The sequence below is a fragment of the Lithobates pipiens genome, unplaced genomic scaffold, assembly GCF_037356315.1.
Source record: "Lithobates pipiens isolate NorthernLeopardFrog02 unplaced genomic scaffold, aLitPip1_a1.2 Scaffold_19, whole genome shotgun sequence".
NCBI lineage: Eukaryota > Metazoa > Chordata > Amphibia > Anura > Ranidae > Lithobates > Lithobates pipiens.
In genome coordinates, this window is record NW_027507764.1 from 376,731,942 (window position 1) to 376,746,865 (window position 14,924).

The 14,924-nt window shown below is 41.7% G+C and overlaps 1 protein-coding gene across 2 annotated transcripts in view; it reads right to left on the reverse strand.

Annotated features, from left to right (window-relative positions):
• Positions 1–14,924, reverse strand: part of ATP9B (ATPase phospholipid transporting 9B (putative)) — a 534,623-nt gene that overhangs the window by 63,500 nt on the left and 456,199 nt on the right. For both annotated transcript variants that reach the window (XM_077492334.1, XM_077492333.1), the window contains exons 18-20: positions 10,894–10,977; positions 1,069–1,239; positions 828–926 (exon numbers count right to left, since the gene is read on the reverse strand). In XM_077492334.1, coding sequence (XP_077348460.1) covers positions 828–926; positions 1,069–1,239; positions 10,894–10,977 — 354 coding nt within the window. The remainder of the gene's footprint in view (positions 1–827; positions 927–1,068; positions 1,240–10,893; positions 10,978–14,924) is intronic.

The window sequence follows — 14,924 nt, forward strand, 5'->3', positions numbered from 1 at the left end:
GGGGTGACCAAAGTCACTATAGGTGGGAAGCAGGAAGGGATCAAAACATCTAAGTTCCACATGGTCCTCTTTGCAAGTAGAAGCAACAGTGGGGAGATGGTTTTTCAACATTGTATGGTGGGAATAAAGTATGGAGCACGCGTGCAACAATCAACACAGTGGATGATGTAAACGCTCAGTCCTACAGCGTTAACTCCTTCCGTGGTGGAAACAGATGGGAAATGTGACATTTTAAAGATGCCCAGTAACCTATGTAAATTATTTACCGTCCAGAGATGGCTCTACTGGATTTTTCTCAAAGTGAGTCTTCGGAGACAGGGCAAGTGCTGAGGCAATGCCAGCAGCTCTGCACTTACAAAGCAATCCGCAGCTAATTTTTACTAGAACGGAGTCCAGAATCCAGGCTATTCTTGCAACATCCAGTCCAGTAGGGTCCAGATGTGACACTACAAAATACAGGCTAAAAATAACTATGCTGGATAACTGCAAGCAAAGAGACACATCCTAAGTTCTTGCAGTGATGTAGAGAAGAGCCACTGTTGAAGAAAATAAATAAAATATAAGAAAAAAGTGCTACAAAAATAGGTTAGTCTTTACCACAGCAGAGCTGAAGAAAAGACATCCACCCTCCCAGAACACCAGCAAAAAACTGAGGCGTGCTGGTAGTAGGAGGGGTACCTTGGGCTTGCCTACAGTTTTTGGTTTGGCAGTGTACAATCCTCTTAACCCCAAAGTTTACAAACTTTCTGTGCCCCTCAATGGACAAGAAAGGAAATAACACTATCTGGCTGAAAAAATATATGCCAAACTACAACTAGAACACTTACTGGTCTAAAAATGTGAATATCCTGGTTTCTTGATACTAGATGAGAACTTTTTGCTATACAAGTTGCAGTCTCCAATTTATCACCCGTGAGCATCCAGATCTAATGAAAAAATAAAAATGTATAATAGTTAAATGTAGATACTGTATATACACACAACAAATGTACAGACTTCAGCATATGTCTATATGGTTGACGTTAAATAATTACATTTATGTTTAGGATAATACTCCAGAGCCCTTACCTTTATTCCTGCATTTCTCAGCATCTCCAGAGTTGGTCTGACATCAGCTTGCAGTTGATCTTCAACACCGGTTAAACAAAGCAATTCCATCTCTCTCTCCAGACTCTCTACCACAGCTGCCACCTTTAATGTTCTGTCATGGATACTTAACTTGGCTTGGTTATATCGATTCTGAGGACATTTCACAAGATACAATTTTAGACACATTTCTTAGTCTTCAGTAAATTAAATATCCATAAATGTAAAATAAAATAAAACATGTAACATTCTATCATCACAATTTTACAAAGACAAAAAATCATATTGTAATAACTGACCTAAATAAAAAGACATTGAATTGATATGTATTAAGGGCCTGTATACATCAGCCTGTGTGTATTATGCTCTGTACTACATTTGCTCTGGAGAGCACCGTGTTGATCATGCTTTGACATGTAGAACACATCCGGAACAATTGTTTCCTATGTGCCCTTGCATTGAGCCTGCATTGATGAAAGCAGATTAACAAAGCCTAATGCACCTGTTGCGAAGGGGCCCTAAGACCATTCTCTTTATTTGAAGAGTCACATCAGAAAATATGCACTGTAAATCACAGAATTTAATTATATGCAGAGAGCTGTAGCAACTGTCATATGCCAGATTATTTGCAATTCTGGTTAGCCAATCACTTGCTACATCATAAAACCAGGCTGTGACAACCTGACCACCCTCAACCAGCAATCTCTGAACATTGACGTAACTAGGACCCAACTGACGCATGCTATTGCATGGAATTTCCCCATTCTACAGCAAAAACCCACCTAAACTGATCCTCCTGCTCTTAGTGAGGTTATTGTGTGCAGTACAATGCAGCCTGCTGACTCAAGGCTGCAGTAGTTCCACTCCAAGCCACGTTTCTGGTGTGCAAGGGATTGTCAAAAGGTAAATTAAACACAAAAGTCTTGTATAAATAAACTAGCAGCATTTAAGACACTTTTAATTATTTTCAAATGAAAGCAGCTAGACTAAATGCTGGGCTTTACTGGAATTACTAATTCTAATCTGATAAAATACACAACAGCTACTTCATTCTAACCTAAACCCACAAATAACTTTACAGATTTGAGTCATATTATAAATAAATTAGGTACCTGCAATGCTAATGTACCAAAGAGAACAACTCTTTTCCTGAAATCAGCATACAGTAAAAATACTTATTCCTGAACAACTTTCCTGTAACAGTATGAATAGCTAGAAAATACACTGGCAGATAAACCGGATAGCAGCTAGTACTGCCAACAGAGGAAGAGTGCTTGCACTTTTCTCACCATCACTAATCTGCTCCTATTACCAACCATTAGGTAATTGAGGGCTACAGGAAGGAGAACCACAAGCACCATTTAATTTCTATAAAAGCCCTTAGGATGTACTGACCATCAAAATTATAATTCTTGAAGTGCCCCAAATTATACCAAACAGGTAACACAATCCAATCTAGCAGAAACTTGAATTTTGTTAAAAAAAAAAAGAACATTTATTGAGTCACAACCATATGTAAAATATAAAAAATGGACCTCAGTTGGCCTCTGTGAAGAGCAACATTTATCCACCACTCTGTGGTGTTGTTTAATAAATCAACCAATGTAACAGACATCTGCTCCAGACCACATCCTAGCAACAAGTATCAGGTCTACCAGCCAGCTTGTGGAAAAGGACTTAGAAGGCTCTCAGCTTTGATGTAATAGCTGCTGTAAGCGGGACCACAGTAGGGATCAATCGATGTAAGACACCCCAACTGGAGGATGTGAATTCACTGTTCCCGGTGCCACAGCGTCCAAGCTTCGGAAGTCGGAGGTAAAGTCACTAAGCTGTGCCGGATGTCAGGACGAGCCTGGGAAACTGCTATGGATGGCTGACAGGTGGAATGCACTACTGAGGCTTGGGATGTTGCTATGACAATGCGTTTCACATGTATGTACCTTATCAATTCTGGCGTGGCTTAATAAGTGATTTAGCATAGTTGATCTTCAGTTTAGAGAATGTTTGCGACCTTTCAAGGTCCTTGAGGAGATCAGGTAGTGAAATACAGTGAGGAAAATAAGTATTTGATCCCCAGCAGATTTTGTAAGTTTGCCCACTTAGAAAAAAATGAAGGGTATGTCATTTTTATAATAGATGTATTTTAAATTATATAGACACAATATCAACCAAAAATCCGGAAAAAGAACACGATACAAATGTTGTAAATTGAGTTGCAGTTCAGAGAGTAAAATACGCATTTGATCCCCAAGCAAAACATGGCTTATTACTTGGTGGAGAGACTCTTGTTGGCAAGCAGAGAGATAAGACATTTCTTGTAGTTAGTTAACAGGTTAGCACACATCTCAGGAGGAATTTTGGTCTTTCTTGACTGTCGTTCGGCAACTCAAAGATTCAGCTCCCTCTGTAAATTTTCTAGAGAATTAAGGTCTGGAGACTGGCTAGGCCACTCCATGACCTTAATATGCTTCTTTTTGAGCCACTCATTTGTTGCCTTGGCAGGAAAAAGGCTCTCATCCAAGATTTTACAACACATGGCCCCATCCATTGGCCTCGCAATGTGGCAATGTCAGCCTGTACCTTTAGCAGAGAAACAGGCTCAAAGCACAATGTTTCCACCTTCGTGCTTGACTGTAGGGCTAATGTTCTTAGGGTCATGGTCAGAATTTTTCTTCCTCCAAATACAACGAGTTGAGTCAATGCCAAAGAGCTCAATGGTCTCATCTGACCACAGCTCTTTCTCCCAGTCCTTCACTGAATCAGATGTTTATTGGCAGACTTCAGACTGGCCTGGCCTGGACATGTGGCTTCTTGAGGAGGGGGACTTTGCAGGTGCTGCAGGATTTCAATCCATGGTAGCATATTGTATTAACAATGGTGTGTTTGGTGACTGTGGTCCCAACTGCCTTGAGATCATTCACAAGCTCCTCCCGTGTAGTTCTGGGCCAAGCCCCTTTACTTTTAGCGTGATTATCCTTACACCATGAGGCAAAATCTTGCATAGAGCTGCAGATCAAGGGTAATTGTTATTTTGTATTTCTTTCATTTGCGAACAATAGCTCCAACACTTGTCTCCTTTCCACCCAGCTTCTTGCTGATGGTCTTGCAGCCCATTCTAGCCTTGTGCAGGTCTACAATCTTGTCCCTGACATCCTTTGATGGCTTTTTGGCCATGATGTTGAAGTTTGAATGGAAGAGATTCTGTGGACAAGTATCTTTTATACACATAACGAGCTGTTGTTAGGAGCACCTTCTTAAATTGACAGGACTAATCTGTGTACCACATGAGCACATACTGTAGCCAGTCTGTGTGAGCCAGAATTATAGTTGGCTGGTAGGGGATCAAATACTATTTTACTCACTGAACTGCAATTCAATTTATAACATTTGTATCGTGTTTTTTCTGGATTTTTGGATGATATTCTGTCTCTAAATTTAAAAATACAGTACACCTATGATAAAAAATATAGACCCTTAATTTCTTTGTAAGTGGGCAAACTTAAAAAATCTGCAGGTAATCAAATATTTATTTTCACCACTGTATGTGGTTCCGAAGAAAAAGGAGAACGCCAACAGCCAAGCTGGCTAGTTTATACTCCTTGTTCTTAACAGTCAAACCTTTGCGATTAGGGTTAGCCAGTAGCCTGTTGAGGAACAATTTGAGTGTCAGTACAGGTGGGACAACGACCAGCTCTGACGTGTTCCATTGTTTATCTGAAAGGCATTCAACAAGTGGCTGTTGACTCTGACTCTCGCTAATGGATCGAGTATAAGGCCAGGATACTGTTGCACATGCAGGAATGGAGCCCAATCGTCCGCAGCACTCCTGACATGTAGTCCCAAGCCACTCTGTCAAACATCTTTTCAGCATCTAGGGAAAGGAAGAACCCTTGTCTATTCTGTGTTGTCAGCCAGTAATGTAGATTAAGAGCTTTAATAGTATTATCCCTGGCTTCTCTACCAGGAATAAAGCCAACTTGGTCCAGGGAGATTAGCGAAGCAAGCAGTGGAAGTAGTTACATTTTAGCATACAACTTAACCTCCACATTAAGCAAGGAAATTGGACAATAGCTTGTGATGTGCATTTCATCTTTACAGTCTTTAGGTATCACTGTTTTGTGGAGTTCTAGCAAGTGGCTGGTTTTGTTGTGTGAGTTAGAGTGTTAAAATAAGATAGGAATCTTGGTGGCAAGCAAGTCAGAAGAACACTTGCAGTATTGAAATGTCAGCCCATCGGGCCTAGGGCTTTTGCCCAGTCTCATCTATTTCAGGGCCATTAAACTGCTTTATGGAGAGGGGGCATTCTAATTTCTTTGAGAATAGTAATTATTGATTATCCTCACGCTACAATGGCTAGACAAGAGAGCTAATATGGTTGCAGCAAAACACCGACAGAGGTGCAAACCCTCCCCTCAGATTATGATAGTGATAAAAAAGTGGTGTTGCACTCCACAAAGGAACTAAATTAATTCAATAAATACCTAGATAATGATAACAAATAGTGAATAAATAATAGCATACAGGATCTAAAATACACTCTATGCGACTATTTAAAATCAATTATTTCAAATTGTGCAACCTATTTAAAGTATATCAATGCCATTTAAACATTATAGAAACCATTGTAATGTGACCAGTATAAATATTCCAAATCCAGGTAATACAAATATTCCTAGTAAAGTGCAAGTGAAAATAGGTAGTGAAATCACAAATATAATTCAACCAGTGATAATGAAGATACAAAAAGTATAAAATCCAAAATGTGTCTCAATCCATAAAGTGCATCCAGTGAAACAAGTATTAAAAAATAAAAAATAAATAAATAAATAATAAAGATAAAATTAAAAAGCACAATCCAAAAAACGGAATTCTTAGAGTGTCTCTATTTATAGAAAAAAAGGCAATCCATATCAAGCCATGCAATAAGTGGGTCCACACTGCTATATAACGGACTAGTTCCGTGGATGAAAGCAGGGGATAATTACACCGGTGATCTCCCAGATCCTCAAGACAGGTGCTCACACACTGAGTGCAGTGGGTACCTTACCTCACTGCTGTCAGTTAAACAGCAATACGTTCCAATGGTTAGAATGTATATTCTCAGCTGGTGCAGACACCCCAGGCAATCCCCTCTAGGTACTCAGCCATGGACCATAAATCGCAACCAAAAAAAGAGAAGGGGCTCCAATAGTGAAGTAATGATAGACAGACTTTATTATAAAAAGGACATAGTCCTGGGTACTCACATTTAGTAGCACAATTTTAAGCGAAAGTTACAGCTAAAAAACGAACAAACTCCTCGTTCGTACCCCGGACGTCACTTCCGGTATCCTCCTAAGCCAATCCTACGCGTATCGTCATTGATCACGTGACTTCATCAGGGACTCCCTCCCTCCTAATGAAGTCACGTGATCAATGACGATACGCGTAGGATTGGCTTAGGAGGATACCGGAAGTGATGTCCGGGGTACGAACGAGGAGTTCGTTCGTTTTTTAGCTGTAACTTTCGCTTAAAATTGTGCTACTAAATGTGAGTACCCAGGACTATGTCCTTTTTATAATAAAGTCTGTCTAGCATTACTTCACTATTTGAGCCCCTTCTCTTTTTTTGGTTGCGATTTATGGTCCATGGCTGAGTACGTAGAGGGGATTGCCTGGGGTGTCTGCACCAGCTGAGAATATACATTCTAACCATTGGAACGTATTGCTGTTTAACTGACAGCAGTGAGGTAAGGTACCCACTGCACTCAGTGTGTGAGCACCTGTCTTGAGGATCTGGGAGATCACCGGTGGAATTATCCCCTGCTTTCATCCACGGAACTAGTCCGTTATATAGCACAGTGTGGACCCACTTATTGCATGGCTTGATATGGATTGCCTTTTTTTCTATAAATAGAGACACTCTAAGAATTCCGTTTTTTGGATTGTGCTTTTTAATTTTATCTTTATTATTTATTTATTTTTTATTTTTTAATACTTGTTTCACTGGATGCACTTTATGGATTGAGACACATTTTGGATTTTATACTTTTTGTATCTTCATTATCACTGGTTGAATTATATTTGTGATTTCACTATCTATTTTCACTTGCACTTTACTAGGAATATTTGTATTACCTGGATTTGGAATATTTATACTGGTCACATTACAATGGTTTCTATAATGTTTAAATGGCATTGATATACTTTAAATAGGTTGCACAATTTGAAATAATTGATTTTAAATAGTCGCATAGAGTGTATTTTAGATCCTGTATGCGATTATTTATTCACTATTTGTTATCATTATCTAGGTATTTATTGAATTAATTTAGTTCCTTTGTGGAGCGCAACACCACTTTTTTATCACTATTCTAATTTCTTTGCATCTTCGCATATCTCTAATCCAGAGCTTCTGAAGAAATGATGTACAAAAGCTACTGATTACCATGTACACACGTCAACATAGTATGGAAGTCAAATTCTATTGCCATGACACTCACCCTGTAAATAAGTAAAACGTGGTCACCTGAAGTATCTCTACATGACAATTATTAAAAAGAAATTCAAAATTTAAAATAACATTCAAAATTTTACTGTGGAGTGAAAGAGCCCCTGGTACTTATCAGGGAACACAAATGCCACTAGCTGAGAAAGTATATTCTGGTTAGGCTCACAGTTGTTTTATTTCTTGCAACCACAATTTTTTGCCTACATTTTGTCACTTGATCACATAACCATTATTTTCATTTATAAGAGTAAGGATAGGCACACACACACACACACACACACACACACACACACACACACACACACACACACACACATCTCTCTCATTCATCCTGAACAAGAAAAATCAAACGCTAAATATCATGCTACCAGCTATTGTAATCTGACAGCCAGTGCCCACTGTTGTCAAAATACCTAAAAGGTGGCTGCATCTGATTGGATGTGGTCACTGTTTAGCCAACAAATTTTCCATCAAGCTCTTTTAATTTTTCAAAAGTTGTTTGTTAAGCCAGTTGATGTTTTCAGGGCCACCCACAGATGGAATTTTTATCAAATTGAGCAGGTTTAGGAAAACAGGAACACCTGTAACAAGAACTAAGAGACTGCAAGAACCTCGCTAAAAAAACAGAACATCTTGGTAAATGTACAGCAGGCATGTCCAAAGTTTTGAACAGCCCGCCTGGTTATCTAAACATATATATCTTTTGTGGCCCCCGATGATCTCCCAGCGTCGGGGCCACAAAAGATATATAGGCTCAGTATGGCTACCTTGGAGATAGGAGGCGGGACGAGTGCTGTGCACACAGGAGTATTTCCTGTTTACACGGCAGCCTCTGTAATAGGAAGTCCCGTCTCCGCCATTGGACGACTGTTCTGTCCATCAAAGGAGGCGGGACTTTCTCTTAAAGAGGTCGCTGTGTAAACAGGAGATTCTCCTGTTCTTTGGCGCTCGTCCTGCCCCCTCCATGTCCTCTCCAAGGCTGCACTGATGGCAAATGGTGAGTACATTCCTGGCTAATGGTGGCTGCATTCCTGGCAATAGTGAGTGAAATCCTGGCAATGGTGGGTGCATTCCTGGCTAATGGTGGGTGCATTGCTGGCAAATGGTGGGTGCATTGCTGGCAAATGGTGGGTGCATTGCTGGCAAATGGTGGGTGCATTGCTGGCAAATGGTGGGTGCATTGCTGGCAAATGGTGGGTGCATTGCTGGCAAATGGTGGGTGCATTGCTGGCAAATGGTGGGTGCATTCCTGGCAAATGGTGGGTGCATTGCTGGCAAATGGTGGGTGCATTCCTGGCTAATGGGTGCATTCCTGGCTAATAGTGGGTGCATTCCTGGCAATAGTGAGTGAAATCCTGGCAATGGTGGGTGCATTCCTGGCTAATGGTGGGTGCATTCCTGGCTAATGGTGGGTGCATTCCTGGCTAATGGTGGGTGCATTCCTGGCAATAGTGAGTGAAATCCTGGCAATAGTGAGTGAAATCCTGGCAATGGTGGATGCATTCCTGGCAATGGTGGCTGCATTCCTGGCTAATGGTGGCTGCATTCCTGGCTAATGGTGGCTGCATTCCTGGCTAATGGTGGCTGCATTCCAGGCTAATGGTGGCTGCATTCCTGGCAATGGTGGGTGCTGCATTCCCAGCAATGGTGGCTGCTGCATTCCCAGCAATGGTGGCTGCTGCATTCCCAGCAATGGTGGGCGCGCAGATGGGTAATGACCCTTATTTTGCTTCACAGTTTTTTATTTAAAATGTTTTTTTCCTGAAACTTCCCTCTTAAATTGAAGGTGCGTGCTATTCGCCAATAAATACGGTATATCCAAATAACGCGCCCGAGCTCATCTCTTCAACACACACAGCCACAAAGGCAAGAGAATTCTTGTTGGGCAGTGTATTAGTGTTCGAACAAACACTAAGGCCCCATACACACTATCAGTTTTTCTGCTTCAGATTTACCAAAACCATATACCGTATATACTCGAGTATAAGCCGAGATTTTCAGCCTCTTTTTTGAGGCTGAAAGTGCCCCCCTCGGCTTATACTCGAGTCATCGCTGTCTGCCCGCTCGATCAGCGTGTCGAGCAGACAGACAGCGGCCATTCTATTCAAAAGCCGCGCCTCCGGCTCCGCCTTCGCCTGTGATAGGCGGAACACTGAATTTCCCAGCAGCCTGTGTTTCGCCTATCACGGACATCGTATCATCCTCGTACTACGGACGAGGATGATACGACGTCTGTGATAGGCGGAACACAGGCTGCTGGGAAATTCAGTGTTCCGCCTATCACAGGCGAAGGCGGCGGCGCAGCTTTTGAACTTTACAATGGCCGCCGACGAAGAGGGCACGGGACGGAGGCAAGGGAAGGCACGGCACGGGACGGGACGGGACGGCGGCGGCAAGGCACGGCACGACACGGGACGGATGCAAGGAGGCAAGTCACGGCACGGGACGGAGGCAAGGAGGCAAGGCACGGGACGGAGGCTCGGGACAAAGGTAGGCTGGACACACACACACACACACACACACACACACACACACACACACGGATGGAGACACACACAGGGATGGATGGATGGATGGATGGAGACACACACACACACAGGGATGGATGGATGGATGGAGACACACACACACAGGGATGGATGGATGGATGGATGGAGACACACACACACAGGGATGGATGGATGGATGGACACACACACACACAGGGATGGATGGACGGACACACAGGGATGGACGGACACACAGGGATGGACGGACACACAGGGATGGACGGACACACAGGGATGGACGGACACACACACAGGGATGGACAGGCATGTCTCACCCTCGGCTTATACACGAGTCAATAAGTTTGCCAGTTTTTTTGGGGGTAAATTGGGGGCCTCGGCTTATATTCGGGTCGGCCTATACTCGAGTATATACGGTAATATGAGGTCAAACCTTAGGAGTTTCAATTTGTATGCAATCAGGCAGCACTCAGGCAGGCCCTTGCACTACATGGTTTTGGTAAACCTGAAGGAAAAACTCAGCAGAAAAACTGATAGTGTGTATGGGGCTTTAGACCGAATCTGAATGGTTCAAAGAATGTCAGGCAAAATGGTCGGCCCTCTCGCATGTTCACTTCATCAAATCTGGCCCTCTTTGAAAAAAGTTTGGACACCCCTGATGTACAGGTACGACAGTCCCTAAGTACTTCAGTACTTTATATGTATACTGTATATTTAAAAAAAACGGACATGTTCACCATGATCGTAATTCAGTAAAATATTTAAATGGCCAATGCATGTAACTGAAAGAGTTAAAAGTTTTCTTCATACCTCAAAATCTTGATATTGTTCTTCTGATAATGATTTTTTGGCAACTACCAGAGTACGTAGTCCTTCTCTCGCCATATTTCCACACTGCCAAAATAAAATGCAATACAGTTGCGTTATTATTATGCAAAAATAAGTTTGTAGCATCTTAATATCAGATGGTTTGATATAAGTTGTGCCCCAAAATTATGTATTTGGCACACAGTAGCTTGGCTGCTTGAATGCTAGCGCTCAGTCTGGAGCAGGTCCTCATACACTGTGTAGCCAAAATGCTTCCAAACTATACATATATATCTACAGTACTGGGAGGCACAATGGCCAAGTGGTTAGCAATTCCGCCTAGTGGCACTAGGGTCATTGGTTCGAATCCCAAACATGGCACTACCTGCCTGAAGTCTACATGTTCACCCTGTGCCTGTGTGGGTTTCCTCTGGGAACACCCGGTTTCCTCCCACACTCATGCTGGTAGGATAATTGGCTCCTGTATAAATTGGCCCTAGTATGTGTATATGTAATTGACAGCACTATATAAAAACCTGTAATAATTAAATAAAATACGGTGCAAACGTTTAAGGCAGGTGTGAAGAAATGCTGTAAAGAACGAATGCTTTTAAAAGGATGCATTTTAATTGCTTATTTTTAAAAATTTACAAAATGCAAAGCGAGCAAACAGAAGAAAAATCTAATTCTAATCAATATTTCGTGTGACTACTCATTGGCTTCAAACCTGCATCAATTCTTCTAGACACACTTGCACATGGTTTTTGAAGGAACTTAGCAGGTAGGTTGTTCCAAACATCTTGTAAACTAACCACAAATGTGGATGTAGGCTGCCTCAAATTGTTCTGTCTAATCATGTAATCCTAGACAGACTCAATGTTAAGATCAGGGCTCTGTGGAGACCAAACCATCACTTCCAGGATTCCTTGTTCTTCTTTACATTGAAGATAGTTCTTAACAACATTGACTGTATGTTCAGGATCATTGTCCTTCAGTGGAATAAATTTGGGGCCAATCACATGCCTCCCTGATGGTATGGCATGATGGATAGGTATCTGCCTGTATTTCTCATCATTGAGGACACCATTGATCGGGCAACAAAGAGGACCATAGATGCAGTGGTCGGCCAGGGAAACTTAATGCAGCAGATAAGATGAAATACACATCATGCTTACTTTCCTTTGAAATCGGAAGATGTCCAGTAGTGCCATCGGCACAAAACTGGTAGAAACCAGTAGGATTCAGGTACAGCCTTCCACTGTCTGGGGAAGTTTGGCCAGAAGGAGCCTTCATGGTAGAATTGTGGCCAAAAAGCCATACCTCGGACGTGGAAACAAAGCTAAGTGCCTCAACTAAGCATGGAATTCTAGAACTGCAGTGCAGAAAAATTTCAGTAGGTGCTTTGGACTGATGAGTCAAAATTTGAAATATTTGGCTGTAGCAGTAGGCAGTTTGCTCGCTGAAGGGCTGGAGAGTGGCACAATAATGCATACAAATGTCCTAAATGATGAGAAATACAGGTAGATACTTATCCATCATGCCATACTATCAGTGAGGCATGTGACTGGCCTCACATTTATTCCACAGCAGAACAATGACCCCAAACATACAGCCATGCCATTAAGAACAACAAGGAGTTCTAGAAATGATGGTTTGGCCCCCACAGACAAAGGTGAAGGCATTGTCATTTTAGTCAAAAAGGACTATCTAAAAGAAATGAGTAGAATTTTGAGTGATCATATAACTTATAAAGAATTACCCCCATAACCCCACCTGTAGCTACAAGAAAGATCTTGTGACTCTGGTGGAAAAGGGGTTCACTTTACAGATTTAAAAAAATAAAATAAAAAGCCTTTCTAATGCCGGTAGCCCCTAGATTTCCTACTATGTATTACTCACCCAAGATCCATAAGAACCCTACACATCCCCCTGGACACCCCATCATGAGGAGTGGTATCGATTCAATCACCCCATGTTTGGGGCATTATATTGATTCTTTTTCTCCAGCCACAAGTTAAATGTACACCCTCATATTTGAAAGACACTAGAGAGACCATAAAGTTGTTAGGTGGTGTCAACGTGCGGGGTGATTATATTATTGCCACAGCTGACATGGCTTCCCTGTACACCAGCATACCACATCAGTTGGGAATAGAGGCAGTCCAGCATTTTTTGTTTAAAGACCCTTCACTTATGCAGCTTCAGAGAACTTATATTATTGAGTTGTTGGAGTTTTCTACCCAGCACAATTATTTTTGGTTCGATAATCGTTTTTTTTCTTCAACAGAGAGGCGTGGCAATGGGGGCTAAATTTGCCCCCAGCCTCACAAATTTATTTATGGCCAAGTGGGAGGAGGATGTCGTCAATGTCCAGGAAAGGCCTGAATTGGTGTTTTGTGCTAGATATATAGATGACATCCTCCTCCTGTGAGATGGCAATCCTGATTCCCTTGACCATTTTTTCACTTCTCTTAGTGAGAATGATCGGGTCATTTCTTTGACCCACGAGTCCAGCCACAAGAAAATACATTTCTTAGACTTGGATATTGAGATCATTGATTGCCAGTTTAAATTCAAAACCTATTTCAAGCCAACCGACCGTAATGGGTTTATCCCTATGGACAGTTGCCACCACAAATCTTGACTGCGCTCAGCCCCACGCAGTCAATTGTTGAGGTTGCGCAGGAAGTGTTCTGACATCAAAACTTTTAAAATCCAGTCTCATGTCCTAAAACAGAGATTTTTGGATAAGGGATATGAACAGATAAAGGTCAAGGCAGAATTTCAGAAAGCCCTAGAAACCGAGCGGGATTCTTTATTGATAGACAAACCCCGCACAGACTCTAATGAGACCTTTAAGAGGTCTTGATTACCTAATTTTGCACTTAACATGCGCAGATTAAGTCCATTATTCATAAACATTGGGACGTCTTAAAAAGGGATAACGTTTTAAGTTCGCTATTACCGGACCAACCTAGGGTGATTTATAGGGGTGTTTCCTCTTTACAAAGTAAAATTGTACCCAATATTATCAATCCCGCAGTAAGAGCATCCTTTTTTAACAATCTTGTTGGATACTTCCCATGCAAGAAGTGTAATGTATATCATTATAACACAAGAGAACGACATAAGACATTACAGTTCAAATTGGCTACTACTAACCGTACATATGACATCAAACACTTTTGCACATGTGCCACAAAAAATGTGGTATATCTGCTTACTTGGCCTTGTGGCAAGCAATATGTGGGTAGAACAATCTGTGCTTTCTCCATAAGGGTTAATGAACATATAACCCTTACCTAAATGGGTGACATTAAACAATGTCCCTAGACATTATCGACAGTTCTACAACTTAGACCCCAAGGATACTGAATTTTTAGTCACTGACAGGTACATTGCCACTTGGAGGGGCGGGGCAACAACCAGGGGCGTAACACGCCTCCAAACCTTTTGGATCTATGGGCTTCAATGCCACTCCCCCTTAGGTTTAAATACTGAGTGGGACATTACCACATTTATTAATAAGTCATGAAATGAATTATGCATATTACACCTTTCTGTCTGCAAACTTTTTGAATTTTTTTTATATTTTCTTAAAATTCTTTTTTAGTAAATTCTTTTTACACATTGATTTTTAATTGTTCCTGATTTATATAAGTATGTATTATTAATTGTATTACCGTATTTATCGGCGTATAACACACACTTTTTTCCCCTCTAAATCAGGGGAAAATCGGGGGTGCGAGTTATACGCCGATCCCCCGCCGTTCCTAACCTTCTCTGCCGCTCTCGGCGGCTTTCGGCTATTTTCGGCCATTCTCGGCTATTTTCGGCCACACTTGGCGGTCTGCCAATGTGCCGAGTGCGGCCTAAAATAGGCGAGAAAGCCCAAAAATAGCCAAGAACGGCCGAAAATACCCGAAAGCCATCTAGAACGTCCACCGCCGAGATACACAGGACATCCGCTTTGTATCTCGGCGGCGCCATTTTTAAAATGGCAAAGACACTGACAAGCCTGCAAATAACTGACA